This window comes from Aptenodytes patagonicus, chromosome 1 (assembly GCF_965638725.1).
Source record: "Aptenodytes patagonicus chromosome 1, bAptPat1.pri.cur, whole genome shotgun sequence".
NCBI lineage: Eukaryota > Metazoa > Chordata > Aves > Sphenisciformes > Spheniscidae > Aptenodytes > Aptenodytes patagonicus.
In genome coordinates this window covers 117,346,109-117,372,693 of record NC_134949.1, presented here as the reverse complement: position 1 = coordinate 117,372,693, position 26,585 = coordinate 117,346,109, and the positions used below count along the sequence as shown (strand labels likewise).

Below are 26,585 nucleotides of genomic sequence, written 5' to 3'. Positions count from 1 at the left end.
ACATGCTAATTCTCTTTTTCCCCCCCTACATTTAAAATCTGTAAAGGAAGCCACTGTCGTTTCTGATGAGATTCTGTACTTATTTTCACATTTTCTAAACTAAAACAGAAAATATATATTGATCAACAGACCATAACTCCAAATGGGGCTTCTGAAATGTGCTGGTAAAATGGTATTTATTCAGTTTGGAATTCTAAATATTCACAAAACTCTATTCTTAATGCAAATTTCTATATTAAATATCCACTTTTGTATACTATTTTAAAAGGACGAACATTTATAGAGTACTATGTTAATTCAATCAATTTTTACCAAATAATATAACCCTGAGGGCTTTAACATTACATATCAGCTACCCTTAAGATATATTAAAGCATGTTAGATGATCAGCTTACAGTAAGGTAAAGATTACCACATGCTATTAATTCATTAACCTTTGGCATAAATGTCACAACTTGATTTGTACAAGCAGAAATTTATAGAAAGACAAAAAACATCTTATTGTTGATACCATTATCTATGTTATTGCAACATTTAGAAATTTTAATAACACAGGTTGAGTCCATGCATAGATGGGAGTTATGTTGACCATCAATCAGAGCTCAGACCTATGGTTCAATTTTGCAGTCCTAAGAAATATTGTTTGCTGAATTTCAGAAGCTGTCAGTAAGGGATGGTGCTGTCTTCACTTTTCCCAATGCAAAGAAATAAGACTCTTGCATTATGCTTTAGGTTAAGTTGCACTGCCTCCTAACTATCACGAATGATGGACATACACTGGTCCATCAGCACTGTCATGTTAAACTGCCATAACTTGACTGTGTTTGAAATCTGAGAACTGGTATTAATAGGAAGATAGTGTATGAGTAGACGCACACAGGGAGATGGTACAGTGAAAATGTGGTAGGATAATGTGTTCTTTTAACAGCATACTAAGGACATTAACAAATTATTAAGAACTAATTATTACACAGTTCAGATAATTTGTTAAACAAAACAAACAACAGATTGAAAAATAGAATCCAGGCCACTTGCTTTCATCCTGGTTTTGCCAAAAGTCTAAATACTTATTTTCTCCTAATATACAAGGGTATTCAAACTGCCTTTCAGGTCAGGAAAATTACTGACAGGTTTTAATAGTGTAAAATACATTTTGCCAGCATTCCGCTGCTGATTGTGCCATTGATCGTGCTCATTTCCTACGAGCTTCCACGCTACCTAGAAAACGTAACATTTCCGAAGTCTCTGGAGAATGTCCTGTAGTACATCAGTGAACGCTACCAAATGACTCCAGTCTATAACGTGTGGCTGTATCGCTTAATGTATCATCAGATGCAAGATCTCTATTTCATCAGACAAGTAACAGCTATTTGGAAGTTATTAAACCGTTAGCAGATAATACAACATGAAATGATCTTTTGTGCAGTGGAAGGAATAAATGAATATTCAAGTCCAAGCTGCACTGGTATCGTAGGAAATGCTGGTCCATAAAAAGTTCCCTGATAATTTGCCAGTCTTCTTTAGTGTAACAGACAGAATATCATCACTGATGACTAAATGGAAAAAGCTAACATTGGAAGGGAAAGAAATGCCATTTCCAAGCTTGTATGGCTTTATTTCAGCCAGTAAATGCAGCAACACAACCCACAGAAAGTACCCAAAAATATCTACTTGGTGCATAGGTAGTACATAAACAAATGGATTAAATGGGAGACAATTTTTAAGTTTGAAATATAAATTAGGTAGAAATAGGATTATCCATTTACAGAATGGATAAAAACTTTGTACTTAATTTAAGTTTACATGTATCATGTTACAGGTATCATGTTAAACGATTAAATTAGTGATGTTCTTAAACAAACATCTTTCTTTCCCTAGGTTGTTTAAGCTTTTAATACAGAAGAGGTATTAAATTTTACATTTTCTTGGCTTTTTGTCATCTTTAAAGAATCAACAACTTTGACTCTGCTTACTTAATTCTGTCCCAGTGGAAAGTGACTTAAAGTTTTACTGAAAGGAAAAAAAATTGCAGAAGTGAGAGAATTTGGGTGTTGGTCGACAGCCAGCTGAACATGAGCCGGCAGTGTGCCCAGGTGGCCAAGAAGGCCGATGGCATCCTGGCCTGTATCAGAAATAGTGTGGCCAGCAGGAGTAGGGAAGTGATCGTGCCCCTGTACTCGGTCCTGGTGAGGCCGCACCTCGAATACTGTGTTCAGTTTTGGGCCCCTCACTACAAGAAGGATGTTGAGGTGCTGGAGCGTGTCCAGAGAAGGGCAACGAGGCTGGTGAGGGGTCTGGAGAACAAGTCTTATGAGGAGCGGCTGAGGGAACTGGGGTTGTTTAGCCTGGAGAAAAGGAGGCTGAGGGGAGACCTCATCGCTCTCTACAACTCCCTGAAAGGAGGTTGTAGCGAGGTGGGTGTCGGTCTCTTCTCCCAAGTAACTAGCTATAGGACGAGAGGAAATGGCCTCAAGTTGCACCAGGGGAGGTTTAGATTGGACATGAGGAAAAATTTCTTCACTGAAAGAGTGGTTAAACATTGGAACAGGCTGCCCAGGGAAGTGGTTGAGTCCCCATCCCTGGAGGTATTTAAAAGATGAGTAGATGAGGCACTTAGGGACATGGTTTAGTGGGCATGGTGGTGTTGGGTTGACGGTTGGACTCGATGATCTTAGAGGTCTTTTCCAACCTCAATGGTTCTATTATTCTATGAATTCTGAGCTAGTGTAATACTAATACAGTCATCCACACAACATGAATACATATATGGATGTGCGTATGTAAAGCCATTTGGGTCTACTCTGGGTAACAGAGCATTTATTTCTTTCCTAAAAGAGGAACAAATCTGAAGGGCCCTCTGGCCATGTGGCTGAGATTTAGTATTGAGTTGTCAATATAACTACCAACAAAGCCTTCACTGGGGAAGAAGAGGCTATGGTACATCGAAATAATTTCTGGCTTCAGTTTTGGCTTCATTTACACATCACTGCAGATATTGTTACCTAAAGGACTGTATGGAACTCAGATGAGTGATTTGGTTGCTTAAGGACTTTGAAATATACACATTGGCTTGCAGCTTTCCTACTGTAATGCTTCCTCAGCTCACCCAGGAAAGCTGCTCTTTATTTCTAACTGCATACAATCGTACCCCTCCAAAATCCTATCCCTACTAAAATCCAAATTCCTACTAAAATACTGTCACCTCCCAAAACCATACACTCTACTTTTGGCTCCTTCTAGTTAACTGAAGAGTTTGTCCCAGCTCCATGTTAGTGTAGCTGAACATGCCATAGAGAAGATGAAGGAGCCCCAAAACATTCACAGATTTCTATGGATCAGATGACTGTTGAGAGCATACTATTCAGTGCTCATATGTGCTCCATGTTTTGCATATGTCACAGGGTATAAATCTGTATATTCTCAACAGCACTAATTACCTAACGTTAAAGGCCACCCTCCTGCTTTCTACTCACTCTCAAGTCCATTTATTTACCTTCTTCTTTCAGTGACAATATTCTTACTCTTCTATTTCATAGCCTTAACGTGTGAAGCCCACCATGATTCATTTTAGGGTTAAAAACAAAATAAAAAAATCTTTGATGCCTGACTGAATTGTTTGCAGAGTGTCTCAATTGCATAATCAAACACAATTGCAGCTGGCTACATAAACTGTTCTGGCCTGCAGGCCTGTGCTAATATTATAACACCAAAAATATTCTATGACATTGTAAGTAGAAGCTGTTCACACAACATGCAGGTGAAAAAGTTTATAACAATTTTCTTCAATACGGCAAGGAGATTTGCCCTTTACATTTTTCCAACTATTCAAAGGAGAAAAGTTCCTGAGATTAATTTACAAAGACTAGGGTTTGTACAGCTCAGAAAAAGAAAGAAATCTCCTGGAATCAATTAAAATACCCTAGGTACATCTGTGTTTCCTCTTTTGGGGTGATTCATTTCAAATAAAGAGCTGATCCTTGATGAGCAAGAATGTAACAGAGCTCTCATTACTATCTCAAAAGAAAGGCAACACAATTCGCTGACCCTGTAACACTGCTTCTTTTTGTGCAGTGACAATAGCATATATAGGGAGTCAAAAAATTTTCAGATTCTTTTTATTAACGTTTGTAATAGCTGAAGTGGAGTTAAGAGTCTTGGGGGAAAAGCAGAGTTGACCTTTCAAAGAAAAAGACAAAACAAACCCCAAATCCTTTACCTTTGCCTATTGCCTGATCATGAAAACTATGAAAAACTCTACAAGCTCCAAATAGTTATGATTTGCATGCCAGTATAAAGTGAATTCAAACTTGGAAAATAATTTAATTATTGGTCTGAGCTCTGCAATATTTAGAAACAATGTCATAGGAAATTTCACGGGGGCACCCAGATTATTATTGCAATGGTAGGTAGATGGAAGGATGCGGAACTCAAGCTATCTCTGTAGTCTTCATTATAAAGTTAAAAATCAGAGATTTTTTTTACTTGTGGATACAAGAAGAATAGTGTAAGCTATTCAAAAAACATTTGGTGAATCTGTATCAAATATATAAAAAAATACAGTATCATTTCATAAATCTTAAATCCAACACCCAAGTTGCAAATTCTCATTCTTTTGTTTTGTTGTTAACCAGTTACCCCACACATGAGCCATTATGAAAACTGAGTATCAGATACTGGACTATGACCTCCCTGCACTGACTTCTTCTTTCATTCATTTTACATGTTTAGATCATAAATTCTTCAGGGCAAAGATTGCCTCTTTGGACACATGCATACAGTGGAGCTACTATCTCCTATCAAGCCCCATCTGTTATTGTCATTTGTATTCCAAAACAGAGCTTGAAATGGTAATTACAAACAACATTGCTCAGCTTTCATATTTCTGCTAGAATCAGATACTAGGAAAGTAGAGCACGAAACTCTGCCCTCACGCTTCTGCAGTATGCACAGGAATCAATGACATTTTTGTATCAGAGAATCAGGATATGCTCCCCTTCAGGGATGTGTGTAGATATGTGTGTGCATGTCCAAAATCCATTTTATAAGTGATTACAGCAAATCAAATCCAATCACTATCCTTCCTTCTCTTCTACAAAAAGCAACTCTTCCCCTGCCTCCTCTTTTTACTGGGAAAAGGGCCAGGCCTGCTGGATGCACAGAGGTCTGTAGGAACGTGACATTTTGAATCACAGCTGAAAGGGTCATGGCCAGGTTGGCACGTTAGTGAAAGGACGTGCAATGCTGGGGAGTCGGGGACTAGAAGCGCAGAGGCAGAGTACATGCACCAAGCAGAGAGTTTTGGCTTGACACTGCAACAGCAGATGAAGCTCTGTCTTGGACTAAAGCTCCATTTCCATTTTCAATTCTTTAAGGGTGAGCCAAACACCTTCTGCCACATTCATTTACTCAGGCTTACTCACTCTCATGTATGTATGAGTTATAAAGCCATAAAAGGATTACAGAGGTCATCTAATGTGACCTCCTGGAAAACTTTCCATTTAAACTTTCAAGAGAGGTCAGAGGAAGGGGAAAGACACCTTTATTTCAAATTCTCCATGAAAGAGGGACCACACACTGTGTGGTAGATTGTTCCAAAGGCTAAGTGATAAAAGGAGAGACGAAAAGGCTTCTTTGCTTCTGGTTTGAACTCATTTGGCTGCAACTTTCAAATACACACTTCTGATGTATTGAAAATCCTTTATCAAAGCTATATTTTCCTAAGAGATAATTATGGACTTCTTACTCATTAACATTATCCTCCTTAAGCCTAGTAGGGTTATTTCTTTGATCTATGACTTTGGTGCATATTTTCCATTCTTTTAGACATCATAATTTCAAAACTCAGAAAAGCCTATGTCCTGGTTAAAAGATCTATCTATCATTTGAAAGAACACATTTTGAATCCATGCAGCCTAAGAATGATCTCACATTCAGCCTTCTTCCTTATCCATCCAAGGTATGCTTGCATTTTAGCAAAACAACAATAACATGATTGAGGAGCTGCATACTAAAAGTAATAAAAGTATAATTGAAAAATAAGAACAACATTTTCTGTGTTTTTTAATCATCAGCATGTTAATATTACAGTTAGAGTAGTTCTTCCATCTTCTATGGAAAAAAATCATCCCCTAAAGATATTCTTAATTCACCAAAATGTTGGATAAAGTGCAGTCTATACCAAAAAATATTTTAAAACTGGTAAAAAATTCAAAAGATGAATTGTCTGAATGTAGATGACAATTTTTATATTTATGCAAGTATGTCTGGTGATTGAACGTTACTTCAAAAGTTATCACATATAAGTAATAATTTCAATTTAAGACTATGTTATGACATGCCCCCCCCCATTTTCTTCAATTCACCTTTTCTCTTTCTGTGTGCAAAACATCGCTGTATTATTCAACAATTATTCAATAATTTAATCACTGCCAGTTTTGTTCCCTATTCACCTAATTTGGTAGGAAAGCACAAGCCAAGGCTTTGGCACCGTAGAGCTGGAGGACCACAGGGCAAATGCAGCAGCATATTTTAGAGCTCAAGGACATATACAGTATTTCAGAACATTTATTCAACATTCAGCAAAAACTCTCCCATGAGCAATACACACAGAGTTCTTTCACTGGCAAGAACAAAAGGAAACCATATAACTGCATTTATTCTCATTCTTTTTATCTTCCACATACAGGATGTCAGCACACTAGTAGAAACTGAATATAGGTTTTAGTTTGGTTGTCAGTATTATTCAGTTGAACCACAGTTCAAAAAATGCTACAGTAACACGTCTAGATAGTTTAACCATCTGCAGTTTGAATTAAGATTGTAATACTGTCCTATATAAGCACTGGATAAATTTCAGGTTTCAACTGCACCAATATTTTATAGCTTGTTTCTGCAATTTGCTTTCATTTTCAATTTCAGATATAACAAAGTTATTTTAGGAACGTTCCAAACATAAGTGAAAGGCTACACTTGTTACCTTTGAAACAAGCTAGTCTTTGTGGGTCAGAAAGATGACCTTTGACTTGAAGTATTTAAGCAGGAGACAAACTGTTTTGTTTTAATGAAAAACTTTTAGAAGAAATATGATATAAATACTATTATGTTGCTCCAAAATGGAAATCACAGAGCAGGAAAACGGTAGACATAGCCTCACATAAACTGCCTCAATTCCAGGAAAGGTCAAGTCAGAGGGTAGACCAGACCAGAGCAGACATTCTCCTTCAGAACACAAATAATGGAAGTACATAATTCCTTAATATATCGCAATTCCCTATAAACTGAGTGACTTATTATGTACCTAATTCCCTCATTGGCATGACTGCTGCATAGGTTTGTCAACTGTTTTTTTAAGCAAGAGCTATGAATACGCAAACATCTGCAAGAAGACTGTCTATTTCGCTATTTGATTATCTGGAGTAAAAAATCTGAATCAGCCAGCCAGAAAGATGGTATCTCATACTTTGACCAGCACAGAGAAATTCTGTAATTTATGTAAGAAAATTAAGAAGAAAATACTTGTTCAAATACTAAAAGAAAATTATTTTAAAAAAAGGAAAAAAAAAAAGAGGTCTGTAGAAACAGCTTGTTATCTGCATGGTTAGGAATAACATTACACCGTTCCCTTTTGCTTTCACCATTCCATCTAATTACAGCTCTTGTTCCCACAGTAACTGACTTTCTTCATTGTCATACTGTAATCTTTCTCTACTCAACTTACTTTTGTAATAAAACATGAAAATGGGAAAACAAAATGGGAAAATGGGCTCAACTTGTAGTTATAGACCACTTGCTCTGTGTGAGGAAAACTATAAGAAAAGAGAAAAATAGGGGAAAAAAAAAAACCATCAGAAGTGGGAAATAAAGAACTCCAAGGTATTCAGAATTTTTTATTTCAGATTTCTATAAGCTTTACTGCATTTTGAGAAATGCTGGATGGAGTTCAAATATAGTCAAGAAGGGCTATGGGCAGCCATTGTGATCAAGACGAAATTGAAACCCTTAGTAGGGATTATGTATGAAAATTTAGGTCTGATGAGGTGAATTACCTTTCAGCACTTTAATTGCTTTTTTCTTTGTTTTTTCTTTTAATTTAAAATTTAGAATCTCCATGTCTCTCATTACCTTGGAAAGTAGCAATTCCTTCCAATTCCAGAGGAATCTAGAATTAATCTCTCTCTAAATTAATTTTCTGCTTATGAAAAGAAGATTAGCCAGACAATACATATTTAGATATTTTAGACATTAAAGGCTGATTTACCTTGTCACCTTCAGAGAAAGTTATTCCATCAATGGCCCTTTTCCAAGTAATCTCTGGGATAGGTTCTCCTTCTGCTTCACAGATGAGGGTGGCTTTCCCATTCTCAAACGTGGTTTCATTTTTAAGTTGTATTATTTGAGGCTGTACTGTTAAAAATACAAATTACATTACTCATCCTGCACAAAGAATGTCATGTCAAAATCTATCTTTTAAACCACTTTTTTTTTTTAAGCACATTTGTGTTTGTTAGGAATAACTAAAGGTTTAACATTACTGTCTATAAGAGCAATCAACTTTTCTGACTTCAAATTGCACAACAACCATTTCTGTATGTCTGATGACCTGGACTCCTGGCTCAGCACGGCTGACACCCCCAGGACTGCCTGCTCCATCTCTGGGGTAGTGTTGGATGAGTCCTGACTGATAATGCCGCTGCCCTGGTTGCTGTGTTCATGTGCTTTGCTCCTGGATCGCTGTCCCGTAGGGACCAGCTAGCCCTCGCTGCTCTCTGGCACTTCAGGAATGAAGCAAAGATCCAAAATTTCCATGATCCTCCTCCACCTGGGCAGGAATAACTCCATGCACCAGTGCAGGCTTGGGGCCAACTGGCTGGAAAGCAGCTCTGCAGAGAAAACCCAGGGGGTCCTGGTGAACAAGAAGTTTACCATGAGCCAGCAATGTGCCCTTGAGTAGAGAAGGGTCTGGGGGATCCTGCCATGTGTATAAATACCTGATAGAGGTGAGTACAGACAGAGCCAGAATCTTCTCAATGGTGCCCAGTGACAGGACAAGAGGCAATGGACACAAATTGAAACACAGGAAATTCCATTTAAGAAGAGGAAAAACCTTTTTTACTGAGAGGGTGACTAAACACCAGAACAAGCTGCCCAGGAGACTGTGGAGTATCTTTTTAATGCATTAATTATTGTTGGACTTTGATCTTTAGAAATATCTGCCTTACACAAATTACTGAATTAACAAAATCTCCTCATAACAAAAATATTGTACTGGTTAAGAATACCAGTTAAAGACCAGTTAAACACTGTTAAGAACTGAAAAGTCCTCTGATACAAAGCTATTCATCCTTACTTACTGAGTAAATAGGTGGTAAAATACAATTTAAAAATTCCAGATATTGTTTGTATTCTTCAAATCATTCCACTTTATAGCCACAAGTACACAGCAGCTCCAGCTCTCAGTCTATACTGTACCCTGTCAGGTTATTTACATGTGCAATACAATTTCTGGTTACACATGAACACTTTTATTTAGAGGACTTATCTGTACAATATCATACAAGAACTCTGTTGTAGAACTATGCATAGAATGTTACTCTCTTTCACGGCATTCAAACATCTTCATAAAAAATGTTTTGGCCCAATATACTCACTCATATATAACCGTTAATAAGTTTCTCTGAACCAATCCACTTTACACATTGAATAAGACACTCATCCCACTGGAAAACCTAGCATGTAATCATGTAATAAGAATATGATTCACCCCAAACCAGTGAATTAAGGTTACATGAGTAAATTTAATTTTTGCATCTCTTAACAGTGACTTTGTAAACATTAAGGACATTTGTTGAAAATAATATATTTTCTGTGTACTTTTTCTGAGTTTTGCTTTTGAGGAAGCCCTACTATAGTATATTCTATGAAGCAGAAAATAAACAGAGAGGTAACCTGTTTTCTAACAGGGTTACAAAAGTATATGCTACATAGAAAAGTAATATTGGCTTATGTTAGTGGATCAAAAAGGGGAAAGAGAATCATTCAGGTTGGAAAAGACTTCAGCAGGTCATGTTGACTAACCTCCTCACCAACACAGGGTCAACAGACCCTGTTCAGACCAGATTGCTCAGGGATGTGTTGAGCACTATCTTGAAAAATGCCAAGAACAGTGACTACACAGCCTTTCTCACCAGCCTGTTGCAGTGCCTGACTGTCTCACGGTGAAGAATGTTTTCCTTATGTCTAGTCTCCTTTTTCATTTTATGACCACTATTTCATTTATGACCATTGTCTCACAGATGCTGCATTAAGCAGTACCAAAAAAAAAAAAAAAAAGACCAGGTTCAAACTTGCTATATCCGGACACAACACCTACCTCTCTTTTATGCATTTCCACCACACCATTCTTGGTCTCATTTCTCATTCCTTATCTCCATACTCCTTCTGTTGCTTGTCTACTGTCTGTTCACCCTTGACTATTACAAATAATCTATTGTGTGTTTACTGCATAGAGATGAAAAACAGGTCATATTTTACCTAACAAAGCACTGCACTAATATCCTGCTTCATTAAGATACAATCTACGGTGAGTGACATTGTGTGCAGAAAGAAAATATCCTGCATGAGCTGGGGCTCTTGAAATGTCAACTGGATCCTGCTTTATTGGATGCAGTAGAAGGTAGTAAGCAAAAGTATTACGGCAGGACATCAATTTGGCTGAGAAAAGCTGAAACCCCTCAATAGTACAACAAGGGATGTCATTTGAAAGAACTACAAAAAAAGAATTTGACATAAAAGATAACCAAGTTAAACTTCAAAATAACTTCAGTTATTACTCTCACTTTCAGGATCATCCAAGTGCCTATGAAATATTCTACCTTGGGTAATTCAGATATTTCTATAGCCATGTCTCCTGGCTACAATATAATCTGTTCTTTCCTTTCTTTCCTTTGATATAAAATCATCCCCAGAAACAAGGAAAGAGCTATGGCAGATATATCATTAATAAAAAAAAGCATCATACATATTATTTTTTTATGTCAGAAATTTGCAAAATTTGGAATTACATTATTTCCATCAGAACAAGAGGATTTCCCCATCTGGACATGACAGACAATATGATCTCAAGATAATGCATGTTCTAAAACATATAACTAATACTCTTTAATTTTTAATCTTAGACTTATATTCTAAATTTCTTTAAGGCTTTCTTCAAATGGATCACAAGACAAAAAGTTTTAGCTTGACATTTTAGACATGAGCAGCTGACATTTAAAGGAATAAGCACTGATTAATCATCAAATATATCTAGCTGACAGTTATTATGAGGAAGAAGAGAGCTCAAATGGGGGATATTATTTAATTGCTTCATTTTCATAGGTCACAAGTCATAACTTGCTATTGACTAGAAGTTTTTATACTGTTTGACTACTTTTTATGACATTTTGGACATTGGAAAATATAAGAATACTTTTGTGTACATGTAAATATCAATATTTATTTGAGAATGCCAAAACTAGTATTCACAGAAATACTGAAACAGGGTTTGGTGTGTGTGTCCCCCCCCCCCCCCCAGCCCAATTCCTTAACTGTTCTTTTTAAATTGACAAGGTCATTCTCAAATTGAATTAGTATTTGCTTGCTGTACTCTAGCAAATATGAAACAAATGAAAATACAGGGTCTTGGAATGTCAATCCAGGAAGCCTCCAGGTCTTTGCTGGTTTCTTCAGTCAAAAATATTGAAATATTTGTATTATAAGGTACTTAAAAAATTGTAAACTGAATGACCTGACTGAAATGAAAGAAGGCTTTAATATAGAAAGGAGTTATGCTTAAGCTTCATTAACATTATTTTATTTGGAAGGAAAAGGAATGCTTATTACCAGACATGCATTTTTAAAATATTAACAGAGTGGTACTGCCAAATAAAGGAATAACATTTACTCGTTGGAAAGTTTGCTCTCTGAGCAGAGAAGGTTGATGTTAAGTTCCCTAACACTTCCTCAATAAACAAGTTTCTTTCAGATTCCTTCCTTGGTCTCTTCTGGATTTGCCTCGGACAAAGGCAATACCTTTTTAACAGAAAATTTAAGCTCATTGCTGTGTACCTTACAGCCTCCCCAAAAAGCTTAAGAAGAACTTGGATAGCAATCTGAGGTTCTAGATTTGTTATTGGTTGCTTACAACTGATTTCTTGAAAAAGGTACACAATTTATTGAATTCACAGAGTTCTACTCTTATCTTTGACAGAAGAGGTTCATCAGACTTGGGAAGCAACACATATATAAAGCTTGAGATAGTCCTGATTATATCTCATGAAAAGAACTTCTTTAAACAGCTTGTTATTAATACAAACATGGATTTACTGGCGAGAGGCTCAGTATATGTCTGTATCGCTGCCTGATAGGATCTCTTGATGAATATAGCACATGAGGAATCATACTCTTGTGCTATCTTCCTGCACAGCCACACTTGTATCAGGTAGAAAAACTGCAACCCCATCCTTCTGGAAACTGCTGGTACAATTTTAATTTAGTAAAAAAGCTGGAGTCCAACAAAGAAATATCTAAGAAACAGATTCCTGAAACTTGATGCCTGACATAATAAGGATTCACACACATGCCAGTATGAAGTGTTGACTTGATTTAGTGTATGACAAACCTGAGTCTTTGTGCATGTTAAAACGGTATTACTACTTCACACTCCAAGGGATTTAAGACTTGTCTTCTGAGAGAACTGGCATCACTGCCTTTATAGATTGCATTGTTTTTATTTTAAAAATTAGAGGTGTTCCAAACAGGTAAGGAGGTAAGAGGGAGGAAGAAGGAATACAGAAAATGTATGAACTTTTCACACTACAACTTTAATTGATGAATTGCACTTTGTGAAGCTGCAATTGGTATACTTCATAATATCTGGGATGAGCAGGCACAGATAATTCCATACACAGGCCCATGGGATTCCCTTTCTAGCTATAACAGTGAATTTAAAGAAAGAGCTTCCATATATGTATTGAATAGTATCTTATGGGAAAAAAAACAAAAAACAAAAAACAAATGAAAACACATATTATTCTACTTATTAAGCTCAAAGGCCAATTAACTAGGTGTGCTCCAGGCACTATAAATGTAAAAGGCATGCAGTCATTAAGCCTGAAAATAAGGGAAAAAAATTTAGCGAACTTCTCACCCCGATCAGACTCACTGCAGTCTCTTTGGTTCCAAGACACATGGCTTTTGAGGGCCTAGATTAACCTAAATGTCTTGAATTTTAACATTTGGAACACATCTAAGAGGGATAAGACAGGAGAGTTCCATTACATTTCCTCTCATCTGCCTGATGACAGATAAAAAATGAATAATAGCATATACTTTTCTCAATAATCAATAAAACTTACATTGAACACATTTGCAAAAACCTTCTTGCTATACAAGATTCAGATTATACATAAAAAGACATCTAGAAACTAAAAATGGTATGTGCTTAAACTATACAATAATTATAAAGGGTCTTTTCCCTCATTTGACTTTCATGAAATCTATTGTCAGAAACTACTGAAATGCCAAAGAACTATTTTTGATAAGCTCAGACTACACTCTCATTGATTATGTAGGTAAAACACCTATACCCTAGAGAACTTCAAATTAACATATGCTAGAACTCCTTCCCATTTTTTTACCAATTCTGCTTAAAGAAAAAAATATTTTTTTCTCTTTCTAGAAGTAGAAATTTCTAGACATAGAAATGTGTCTTTCTATGACATATGTACAAAAGAGAGAAAACTTGTTGAGAACCTCAATTGTTTATGCATTGTGGAAGAGCAGAACCAAACATTTGAGTGATTAAGGAGTGGAAATGAGCAACTAAAGAACAAACAAAATGAGGATATAAAAATTGTCCAAGAACACCACTGCCATCACTTTGGAGAAATAATGATGAAGAAATACATGTTTAGGTCTTAGAAAGTAAGACGATGTAGGAATGTTTTAAGGGATTGAATTTCCATGACTGCTCTTAAATCAATTGCTTATTATTATGTTATTTTGGAAATTTTTGTTGGGGTGCCCACAGCTGTAAAATTGTGGTATTTCATAATTCAAAATGTTTATTCACCTGTATCTAAACACACACACACACATATATATATGGCTAATTACATCACAAAACAAATCAAAGAAAACAATGAAACTGAATAGTATGGGTGAAAGATATAAAAAGTTAGCTACCAAGCAGAGACAAACATTAAAAATATTTTTAAAAAAATCAAGGAAGAACACCTATGGTTTCAAGCCATTCAGAAGGACTAAACATAAATGAATTTGTATGAAAAATCTCAGCACACGTCCTAAGCATTAATATGGATGAGATCTTTTAGGTAGTAACAGATAATGATACAGAGAGAACTATAGCAGATAACAAGATGACAGACAGAGATTACCAAATCATGATCAGTAAGAAAACCTCTGAGGGCAACAGTGCTTTCTTTACTCTTCTAAGTCTTATTCGGTAGAACAGATAAAAAGCACTAATAAAGATGAAGAACTGGGGAGAGCAGGGTGTGTGCATATAGGTTTCTACACATGTGTTAGTGTTCCAGAAGAACTGTCAGAGTAAGAATTTGATATGAGGGCAAAATAGCTTTTTTAACACTGATACTGGAAACAAAAAAATGTTGAACAAAAAAATCTAGGTCACACGTGGAAACTAAACATATGCAGGTGTTAGATGGCACTAAGATTGGCATGTCCATTCAAAAGTGCAGAGAACTAGAAATTTTAAATGCTGAATGCTATAATGTTACTGTTATCTTTACTGCATTATGGTTACATTACTGTTATTACAAGTTTCAACCCTGCCAGAGCCCTGTTGCAGTAGAAACAATAATCATTGTCCCAAGGAGTTTGCACTGTAAATTAAAATTAAAGATAGCAGGTAGGTGAGACAGGCAAGTGAATGGAGTGGGAAAGAATAATGTAATTTAATAGGTCATTTTAACACAAACTGGCTGTTTGTGTACTATTTAGCTATAATACACAGCCACCTGCCTTGCCATTTTCAGACTGCAGTTTTTTTGAATACATTTAAGGGGAAAAAAAGTATAATAAGTTGATGGCTGTATATCTGTATATCTGGGAGTTTAACCTGTGTGAAAGAGACAAAAGAAAAAGTAAAGTTCTTTGTAGGAGAAAATACAACAACCCTGCTCCACATTTTCAGACTGAAAGTAGAGGTGAACTTCGTAAAGGCAATATTAGACTAAAATCACACTAGCTTTAGAGATTATAAATAAGGTAAGAGGCTTAATTTATGATACTATTCCCTAAGGTCAAACTAACAGTACACAGATTATTATAAACTAATTTAAATATATCCAATAGTAAAGCACACAGGAAAAATAACTCTAAATATACATATTCAATGATGTGCTCTAAATTAGCTATAACCACTCAGGAAAGAGACTTGGGAGATACTGCAGACAGTTCTGTGGAAACACCAGTTCAGTACACAGGGAGAGCCAGAGAGGCAAACAGAATGTGAGAGAAGGCACCAAGACCAAAGTAGAAGCAGCACTGTGCTGCTGAACAGCCACAGCATGAATGCCCCCCACGGCATGAATCCCGTGTGCCTTTCTTGCCTTGCTGTTTCTCAAGCAGGGGATTATAACTGGAGAAGTACAGGAATGCGTGGTTCAGAGATTCATAATGGTTCCCACAGTAGTAGATACGAAATAGACTGGAAACTCGCAGCTTAGAAAATAAATGATCTAGTGAGACAGAAAACTACATTTGATGTAAAGAACATACAGAATTATTCTTCACTTTCTTAAAATGATAATTATGAGCCAAAGAAATGAATAGGCTCCAAACTTAAACATAAGAAATAATTTTTCATGCAAGAAATAAATCATTTAAGGAATTTAGGAGTTTAGGAGGTCGTGGAAACAAAAAGGATGTGTAGGTTCAAAATGGATTAAAAAAACTCATGGTATCCATTAAATCATTTGGATTTAGCTTTCCGGGGGGTCCCCAGAATAGTGGTTGTTAAAAGATGGAAGAATGTATTCAGGAGATACTTACTCTTAGTCTGGTGTCTCCCTTGCCCTATTTCTTGCATTAAAAAGTTACCTTGCCTCAGGCAAAAACTACACAAATTTCATCCATACTTAAAATTACTCGAATAACATGCAAAATTATTTCTGCCTGAAACTTCCCTAAACTCTCATCAAAACGAGCAAGTCCCTTCTATTCCTTCAATTTTTTTTTTTTTTTTCAACTTTGGAAATACAATTGAATAAAATGTTTTGGTTTCTCCACAAAAATCTTCAAGATGCTCTACATCTTGAGGCTGGGATGAATTTTAAAATTGTATTTCATCTTCTTTCCTTTGAAAAGTAATTGAGAATAACTTTCAAGCGCCTCAGAACAACAAAGTAACCCAATGGTTAGGCAACCCATCTGGAGTATGGAGCACTGTGGACAGCACAGCATGGAGGGCTATGAATAGTTTCCCAAATAGGAAAGACAGTGGAAGGCACACAGACACGGCTAACCTGTTCACCTGACACCATGGCTTCAGCCTCAGGCTCCCAGATCCCAAATGACAGCGTTATCCAACCCAGCTGTTTAGCACTTACAGTGCAAGTTACCAGATCAGCCTCTCGTGTTAGAATTGTTTCACTTTGTATAAATTACTATTAGTTTTAACTGGGACTTAAAATTTAATTTCCCATGGTTCTAAGTATGCGCTTTAGCTGTTCAAATATAAATGGTCTTTCTCTCTACTACAAGCATTTTTACAGTGTAAAAAAACCCAACACATTACTTTTTTGTAGGTTTTTCTTAAGTAAGCTACAGCCTTGATCCTGCACAATGATTCTGAGGGAGGTTTTCTACATTCTCACAGATGCCTACTCTCACTAGTTTATAGCTATACAAAACTTCAAAGAAATTATCAGCTCTATGTAAAGGAGAGAATCATGAACACAGATTGGGTGGTAGAGCATAGAAAGAGAAATAAGTTTTCATATTATTACTTTTATCCTTTGAAACTTAGATCAGACAATATTTTTGTGACTACATCTGCAATCATGCACTTAAAAATAATAAAAATCAAGAAAGAAAAACAAATTAAAAAAAAATCAGGAACACCTCTGCATGGTGTCTTACAAAAAAAGAGCACTGCTTAGAAGTCCAAATAATTTTCCCCTCTTTCTCCTCTTGGTTTTCTTGCAAGAAGCTAACTTGTAAAGGAAAACCAGTGAATTAACAATTTAACACTCCATTGTACTCTATCTGAATAGTAGAAAAGCAAATGCCAAAGATAGCCTTTTCAGAATTAAAGTCAGGTGTAAAGGTTAAAGTAGCCAACAGGGAGGAAAAAGCTGTAAAATAATGTAAGAAAGTGGTTTGCTGCATCAGTAGACACCTTGCAGGAATACTGTTCCATTGAAAATTGTGAATTATAACCTCAGTTCCCTACTGTTTACATTTAAAAAGGAAGGATGGAATATACTATGCAGTACTTACCAAAAACTTGAAGGAATGTCTGTTTTTTATCATTTCCTGCTTTGTTTTTAGCATTACAGATATAAGGACCCGCATCAGTATTTTTTATATCTCTTATTGTTAGTTCTGTATTGCTTCCTCTCACCATATATTTTTCATTTTCTTCAATGAGTTTTCCGTTTCTAAAAAAAATAAAAATGATGTGTAAATCAACCAGTAGGTTCCAAAATCTGAAACAATGTGCTATGGAAGCATCAATATGTTGAAAATAATCTTTGAGGGAAGAGATTATGCTAGCCTCAAAAATGCAATAACTCACACGGTATAAATTGGCAGTATGTATAGAAGGGAGTTGATTTTAGCATGACAAAAATTGTTCTGCAGGATCACAGTGTTTTTTCATAAGAATGTGCACACTCTGGACACAAACAAAGCATTCTGAACTGCATTTTGATGTTCAAGATCCCAGCTTCACAATTTTATTGTCAGGTTATAAAATATATATGTATTAAAAATACTATAATATCTTTATTCTTAAATATTCAATATTGACAATGTTAGAAAAATGCTTGTGAACTCTAACATACAGTTTACACTCAAGGAAGGATAGAAGGAAATCGGTTATACAAATACATATTGTACGTGAGAAACATTTAAAAGCGTGTTTTCAAAGTGTAACTGTTGCAGTTCACATTAGTAACAATGTACCAACTTATAAAAAAATATTTTAAATTACTTCAGGGCCTATTGGCACATAAAGAACCCTTCCAAATTATTTCCTCTCAGTTGTTGTTGGCTAGTCACAACTTAGCAAGCAGGCATGTCTCCAGATGTTAGAATGAGTTCTGACCAGATGGTACAGAAATAATAAAACCTGTGAACAATTCTGAGGGCTGATCGAGGCTTGACCGGTCCATTTGAGCACCTTGGCACACATGCAGTTATCAAAACAGCTTCATTTTCAACAGTGTAATTCTAACTTTTTTTATTTCTTCTCACTCTGCCTTGTTTGCTGTAGGCTTCTTTTGATCTTATGTCTGTTGAATCATCAACAGTCCCTTCTCATAAGCACCTACATAAAAATTGCTTGATTTTCATAAGCATTGATAATCCTGCTGACAATGCCAGCTTCTCGAAAACAAACTATTTGTAAAATGAAACCAATATGCATAACAGAAATATTCTATTCTATTCAATATGCCTAGTTTAGGACATCCAGTTTTATTTCAAGATTTGAGCAACAATGATTTTCACTTATTTCTGCTCACATAATGCTGATAACTACATATATTTCATATTTTCTAAAATAATATTTTCCCTAAAAGCGAGAATACTGCTTCTTTCTTGGGAACATTAATATCCGTTAACAGGATTCCCCTGGCATCTATGTAGCTTGCATTTTAGTAACATTTTTATAAATAACTCCAGTCCACTTAGCTGTCCACTTTAAGACGTTATTGTGATACTCGTTCATCTCCTTTCCAAAGCAAATCATAGAAATTGTTTTGCAGAACAGAAAAGGTCTAATTTTCCACATAGGTGGTTTAACAAAAAAAGCTAGTGATTTCTGTTAGGAGACAAAAGTCTACATTCAGGGTCAGAAGTAGTTTCCCAAATGCCCGCTATCACAAACATCACCTATATCTATGACAATTTCTAAGCAGAAATGAGATTATGAGCATTTCCCTGGACCCTCTAGCGAACAGGAGAGATTCAGATTGATGCTGATATTGGAGAATAGGAAAACATGAATAACACATTAAAAGCGGATTATTTCTTTTGTCAGATAATTCTAAGTCCTGTCAGTAAAGATAAGGGGATGGATGCCGCTAAACTTTACTCGTGTAGATTATCTCTACAGATGTAAACAATAATCATGTTTTCAGTAGGACTATTCACATGAGTAAAGATTTCCAGTTCATGACCTGTACATTTGGATCTTTATCTTTCAGTCCTGGCTAATTTAATTCTATTAGTGTATTGCTTCTCTGAAGGTAATCCTTTACACTAATGTAATATCAGCTTCAATAGAGATATCAGTTAAGTGGTGAAAGAATTAGATTCTCTCGGTCCATGAAATATCAACAAAGTATATATGCATATTAAATAGAGCAGCAACTAAACCTTGCTGACCTTTCTTCTTGACTAGGTATTTCAAACTGACAAATCTGTAAGTGAACTAAAGCATTTTTTTGAGAAAGATTGACACATTAGTTCAGATGCCTCCATTTTAATTTGACAAAATCTTAAACATTGTCAGCACCTGGAAATGAAAAGGGTTGATGTAAATAGTTAAAGCTTTATCACATTAGATACTGTCTTAAAGAGTTTAAAGCTTGAAACTACTGTCTCGTCCAGCATCTTGCTTACAGTCAACACAGAGGGATATATAAGCCACCTCAGTAGTACCGTCATTTGATTTTAAAAATACAGCCATTTTTTATGCCCTAGCTGAAGTTGACCTGCTAAATCAGTTCACTGGAAACTGAAAAGGAAACAAGAGAAAAGAGAATCAAGAGAATTTATTTTTTAATTGACTAAAATATCAGTAGATTGTAAGGAAGGTAAGACTACACAATGATAGATCCAAATTATGCAGGCCTTGCTAAAGAAACTTCAGTAGCGCGAATGAAAGAATAACTGGTGTCAGAGCACATTTTAAAAGGCAACAAAGACACAAGAACACTGAACTGTGTATAAAACAGGTCCTAAATCTTGATGAACCATCGCAACAGGTACAGATGTACTTTCTATACAATATAACAAAAATCCTACAGCAGAATGGAGTAGAAATCATTCCCACCCTTTTTATCAGAGATTTTCCTCAGCTCTCCAGAACGCTCAGTATACTTTTGAATGTTTTACAAGGAAACATTATTCTCTGTTATAGTAGTTGGCATCTCTCTGGACTTTTTTCCTTAGCATAGTTATGTATTCAGAAAACAGACTTCCATTAAGTCACTTTATTACACATGCCCATTTTACAAATGGTTAACCTGAGGCAAATTAAATAAAATTACTGAACTCACATAGATAAATGGTACAGTTGGGAATAAAACTGAACACGATTCCTGTAACTTGCTGTAACCAAAGGTTATAATCCTTCCAAAATCAGCATTAACACTTAATCAAATTCACGATGTAATTTCACTTGTTTATTAAAAAAGAAACACTTACATAAAACTGAGGCTAATATCAACTTACATTCAACATCAAAAAATACGCTAAACAGGATGAAATTGGGCATATGACACCTTGGCCATTAATTCTGATAAACGGATTCAATTAGGTTCTCAATGGATGACATGCATATTAATATCAGATAAATCAGTTTTGATAGGCTTTCCTATCACTAACAGTGCTTTCTAGATTTTTCTCAAAATCAAGAAGGATTATGTTGATCTAGTTTTCCTATGCTCAGTCTAATTTCTAAAGAAAAATAATCTGAAATATTCTAGAAAACAAAAGTCTTTATCTTTACATATCTGAGAGAGAAGTCCAAGGACAAGGAGAATATATCAGCAGATTCTGAATCCTTTTAACTGGCTACCAATATGTGAGTGAAAAGGGACCTGAACAGCTCAGGACAGAGATTTCAGAAATTTGATGCAGAAATTTAGTACTGGAATACAATTTAGAATCAAGTTTGCTTCCTCCAGAAAAAAAAAAATAATTTAGCTCCTCCCATCTTTTTTTCCCTGTTTGCATGTCAATGATAATATTCTGTCACAGAGACCAGGGGCCTTTTCCATCTACCACTTTACAACCTCTCACTGTCAGCAAATAAAAAAAGCAAGAATATTTTCTACTGTCTAGAATTTATAGCCTAATAAAACAAAATAAAAAGAAAATGAAAGGGAAAAAAAAAAAAACAACAAAAAAAACACAACAGGGAAGGGAGGCACATAAGCCAATATTCCTCACCATGAGATAGTTCCTGAAATAGGAACAGAACAGAAGCTTCCTCATTTAAGATCCAGTATCCACTACACAAGCCTGTTAAGCTTTTGTAAAATCTTTAAAAAGATATTTAACGAATGGTTTAAAAAAGTCAGTTGCCTCAGGGGCTGGCAAACCAAAGGAAAACCTTTCAGTAAGCTCTGATCAGTAGACAGAGATAAGTGTCTCTCCAAGACACTTGGCCTGTGTACATACTGTAATATTTATAAAATATTGAAAAACCCCCACAACTGTAAACAGAGATATCCACAAACTGTGGAAATTTATGCATTCTTTCTTAACAATATAAAACATTAATGTTGGTTCTCTCACAACAAGGCCATTTAGGATACCAGATTTCAGACAACTCTTAAGGGTTTTGCCAGATAAGGCATACATTTTAAAAAATTACTTCAAAGACATTAAATAATCAGAATATTCAACCTTAGTTTGAATTCAGTATCAGTTCTTTAATTTGGGTTCTGCATATTTTGTTTTTCTTTTTCCTCCTCTTCACTAAATTTCGAATTCTAAGCCACATTAAGGATTAACGTTGCATTCTATTTATTTACATCTCCTGAGATTCAAATTGCACATGAGAAAAATTTAAATCCACATTTGACTTATGGTATGTTAAGATAAAGGTGTCAGCCACAGGAAGCTAACATTTAAAATGAATCTAACATTGTTCAAAGATTCCAAAGGACATTAAGAATTGATGGAAATCCCTTCTATGTCCATTTTGAAAATGCAGTGACCTTTTAATTAATCTGAAATAATATATGTAGATGCAAATTATTCAGGTCTAAAATAGAAATGTGCACTGGTATGAGGAGTCTGAGATACTTTATATCCCAGGAGTGATGCATGTCTTTGTTAAAATTGAAAGAATATACAGTGTATGGCTATTCAAATTTTTACAAATGTTTTATGGTAAGTGTTCCCAAACAACATGGCTATACTACATATACGTCATTGATATAATCAAAAACCACACATGAACTTTAAAAGCAATTCCATTTTCAAAACATATTAAATTTTAAAAATTACAGAAAATACACTTGAAACTTATTCAATGAAACATTCCCATATCCTAGGGGTGTCTAAAGCCATACCTCCTTCTGAATCTCATTGAAATGGAGAGTTAGGGTTAGAATCTGTTCTTACAGATGGGGAAAATGTTATCTTTTTTATCAGTATTGCTGATCTATATTGGATATTTATTTATTGCATAACTGCATATGTTTTTACCTGATGCATTCCTGTGCAAAAGTTGTTGTGACATTTTTGCTTGCATTGTTTTTAAGATATAGACTCATTGCTTCAGCTTTATTTGTTTCCCCTCAAATATGAAGAAATCATGCCAATACGGTATTTTAGTTACTTTTTACATTTATCTCACTTGCTGGTAACCTGAGTGCAATTGAATTTGTGTGAGTTCATTCACTTATTAATGATGAATGTAGCTTTAGAAGTTAGAACAGAAATGGATGGCAAATGCTCTTAAAATTCATTAAAGAAATTAAGGTTGCACAGCTTAATGAACTGTGATAGAAAATTATGACACATAAAAAATGTGCTCTGATGTGCAGACGTCAACTGAACTTACCTATACCAACTGATTTCAGGTGGAGGTGATCCGGTGGCTCTGCAGAACAAAGTTATTGCCTCTCCTCGATCTGCAGTGGCATTAAAGGATTTCTGTAGCAGAGTAATTGCAGGGGGAACTGAAAAATAAAACATTATGTCCTATTAATGGAAAAATAAATGATTTAATGTGTTTCCAGAGAAATTTAAAGCACAGGATAGGATACTTTGCTAATTTTGGAATTTATGGTTACACTTAAGGATCAAGTTACAATATGAATCACTGTTATTAGTATTTCTTTACTTTTCTTAAACACAAGATTTTTAATATTATCAGGACATTTATAACCTTTTTTTTTTTTTCACTACAATAAACTTTTAAAAAGTCTTTTTCAGCAGTTCTTACAGAACATTTTAAAGTGACTGAAGTTATACCTAGCATGTATAAGTCACAATAGAGTTATGACTGGCACTAGTTTAACTATCTCAAATGAAAATGTATCTCCAGTCTTTTTTATCTTTCATTCAATTATAAAGCTGACATATAACTATGCACTGATGTCAGATAGTGCTTTTGAAACAGGTGTCAGTATGTAGTAGTCTTGATTATGCATATTTAATTCTTTTTACTGAACTCCTGCATATTTCCTGGGCAGGAGTATCACCAGCTTCAAAAGGTGAAATGTGATAGAACCCAATGGATTTCCAAAAATTGTAATTGTGTTCTGAAAGCGACAAAATTTGTCTGTTCTTGATGGGATGAAGTTATTGCTAAAATTGTCACAGTTCACAGAGAATCTCTACCCAACAGAAAAAATAGCAATAATATTTAAGACAGAAAAACTCACAGGCTGATGTTTAATATCTCTGTTCATATGGTAATTTTAAGACAGCTGTCCTAAATCTGTTTCCATTAACTGTCAAGCAAATAAATAAGAACAATCCCAGCAGATTGGAAGGAAGAGGATATATGGAAAAGAAGGAATGTCAAGGAAAGCAAGAAGAAAGGGAAAAGAAGATTAGAGCTTCACAAAATATAGGTCTCTGCTAGCAAGAACATCCTGTCATCAGAGTGACTCAGAGTTATCCTTTTTAGCTTTAACTTTCACTAGAGAAAAGAAGGAGAAACAGGCAACCCCAAAAGCAAAGTGAATTTGCTTTTAGCTTCCCATTGCACTTCCACAGATTTTTCTCACAAACTGTTGAGAATCAACTTCTGTTGCTTTGCATCACATATTTTAGCTTTAGTATTCTACTACAGAAGTCTTTCCAGCTTCTGAACCTTAAATATATCAAATTATTAAAAAATAATGTACCAGAATTATCAATGATCAGTAAGTAAAAGTTGTTATATACTTTTCACACTTTTTAATGGTATGCTGAAATTTAAGTGTTTCACAGATCACTTCTTTCCTATCTGAAACTGCATGGGCCACTATTCAGCATACAAACCCCTTTTGTTGTGCAACATCTTCCATGAAAAAATGTCACTTAGAAAACATTATATACATTTTAGCCATTTTGCAGTGCATTCTAATGTCTAGACCTGAAAATATACTCAGTAAACATGAGGGGATGAAACAATTCTTTGCCAGCAGTAGCAGGTTCTTCACTGCTCACAGCTAAGAACTACAGGACTATGACTTGGTTCAGCACATTAGTTAAGTGCCTCAATCTTCCAAGAGATACTGCAATGACAATGAAATGAAATATTATTTTTCTTTTCAAAAGTCAAATTTTATTGTTCTCATCATTCTTTCTGGGAAGAGGTCTGTTTATATTTGGTTCTGTTCTTTTATGCACATAGGATGGAACTACAGTGTGAACCTAAAAGAGGAAAAGCCAAATGAAGCTATACTGCCAAGTCTCTCACATTTCAAACTTAAAGCTAAATGGTAAAATCCAGTCACATTTAAGTGAAAACAATTCTTTTTCATTTATGTCAGCGAGGTCAGGAAGTCCATCCAATTTATGGAACTTCCCAGACAGCAAAGAAAACTTAAAGAATGAAATCTAATAAGCCCATTTACCGAGAGAGAGAGAGAGAACAAAAAATAAGTTTTTGTTTTCAGGAGGACTTGAATTCTTCTGTTCTATTTTATACTAACCATTTTTTTCTTTTACAAAAAAACTGCCATTTAGACCTCACTGTAAATATGGGTAGAAAAGAAATGCTATAAAAAGTTCAGTGTTGCAAGTAGAAAAAGATACCTAAACAGTAGATTTTAAAGAGATACTCTAGCTTAAATGTATTTCAATTTATTATCCATTATAACTCCCCAAAGATTTCCATACACTAGAAACTACATTTTCTATATCAAACTTTGTTCCAAGATTTACTTTTAACTATTTTTGAGTAAAGTTGCATTCTGTTCATATGTAATCTTTAAAGCATTATACAAAAAAAAAAATAACCAATATAATGAGCAGCCAGCTAAAACTAAAAAGGTTTTCTAACATATATTTACTTAACGTAAGTTGTTTTCACACTTTTTTATGTTAAGTCTGTTTCACAGATCACTTCTTTCCTATCTGAAATTGCCTGGGCTACAGATTGGATATGGAAATACTATGTCCCCAGGGCAGTGAACCTATAAATTTGTGGCCCAATAACCTGGGCAAACAGATTTTAAAATTTCCTCTGCAAATTTACTCAGTTTTCTTCTTTTCCATATGTTAGTAGAGAGAGGATTTGTGTTGCATTTCAGGGCCTTTGCCATCCAATTATTCAGCATGGTCTTGCAACACTAACCAGAACACTGAATATCACTTTCAAAATAGTTTCTTTTACAGCTTTTAGTTTTTAAAACTATATGCATGTGACCTGAGTCATAAGTGTTGCTATGATCAGCTAGTTTGGACTGGTATAGAAGAGAACATACTCTACTACGGTCTGATGGAAATGCTATCCATTTCATCTCTTCTTCCTGTTATTTACATCTCTCCCAGATGTGAATTAGCCAATGTTATGCCAACCAGCTTAGCATCCAGATGGAGTGGAGAATGGAAGAAATATTTTCAGGATATACACAAGTGCCTTTGTTAACTCCTTCTCTTCAAAATGAGATACATCTCCACAACATTCTACACATCTTTATATGTAGTTGTAAATGCCCACTATTTAACCCCAAGACTAGACTATTTTAAATTTATATCATGATTACAAAACAAGAAATTTCCTTTTTAATGTAAGAAATTTATAAGAAATTAATTCTACTTACTACTCCACTAAAAATGAAAAATAAAATAAAAAATGCTTAAAGTCACCTAAGTTTAGTTTCTTAGGAAGTCATTGTTAATAAGGAAAATAATAACATTCTATCCAGATATCTAAGTTAAAAAGTTCAATTCATTTTCACTTAGTCAACATCACCTGCACATGCTGCTTCATCAACTGTGAAAATTTCTGCTACTTAGGTACCTAAATATGGGTTCAGCTACCTAACTTCAGGCAAAGAAAGAATGATTTTTTGCAATATGTTCTTACATCATTCAGGGAGTGGCTTTTCACCATTTTATTTTGGAGGTTGCAAGGTCTAATCCTTCATTTTATAGTAATA

The 26,585-nt window shown here is 35.1% G+C and overlaps 1 protein-coding gene across 1 annotated transcript in view; it reads right to left on the bottom strand.

Annotated features, from left to right (window-relative positions):
• NCAM2 (neural cell adhesion molecule 2) overlaps positions 1-26,585 on the bottom strand; it is a 330,359-nt gene that overhangs the window by 116,564 nt on the left and 187,210 nt on the right. Inside the window, exons 6-8 of the mRNA XM_076352315.1 lie at positions 23,048-23,165; positions 17,521-17,681; positions 8,258-8,403 (exon numbers count right to left, since the gene is read on the bottom strand). Coding sequence (XP_076208430.1) covers positions 8,258-8,403; positions 17,521-17,681; positions 23,048-23,165 — 425 coding nt within the window. The remainder of the gene's footprint in view (positions 1-8,257; positions 8,404-17,520; positions 17,682-23,047; positions 23,166-26,585) is intronic.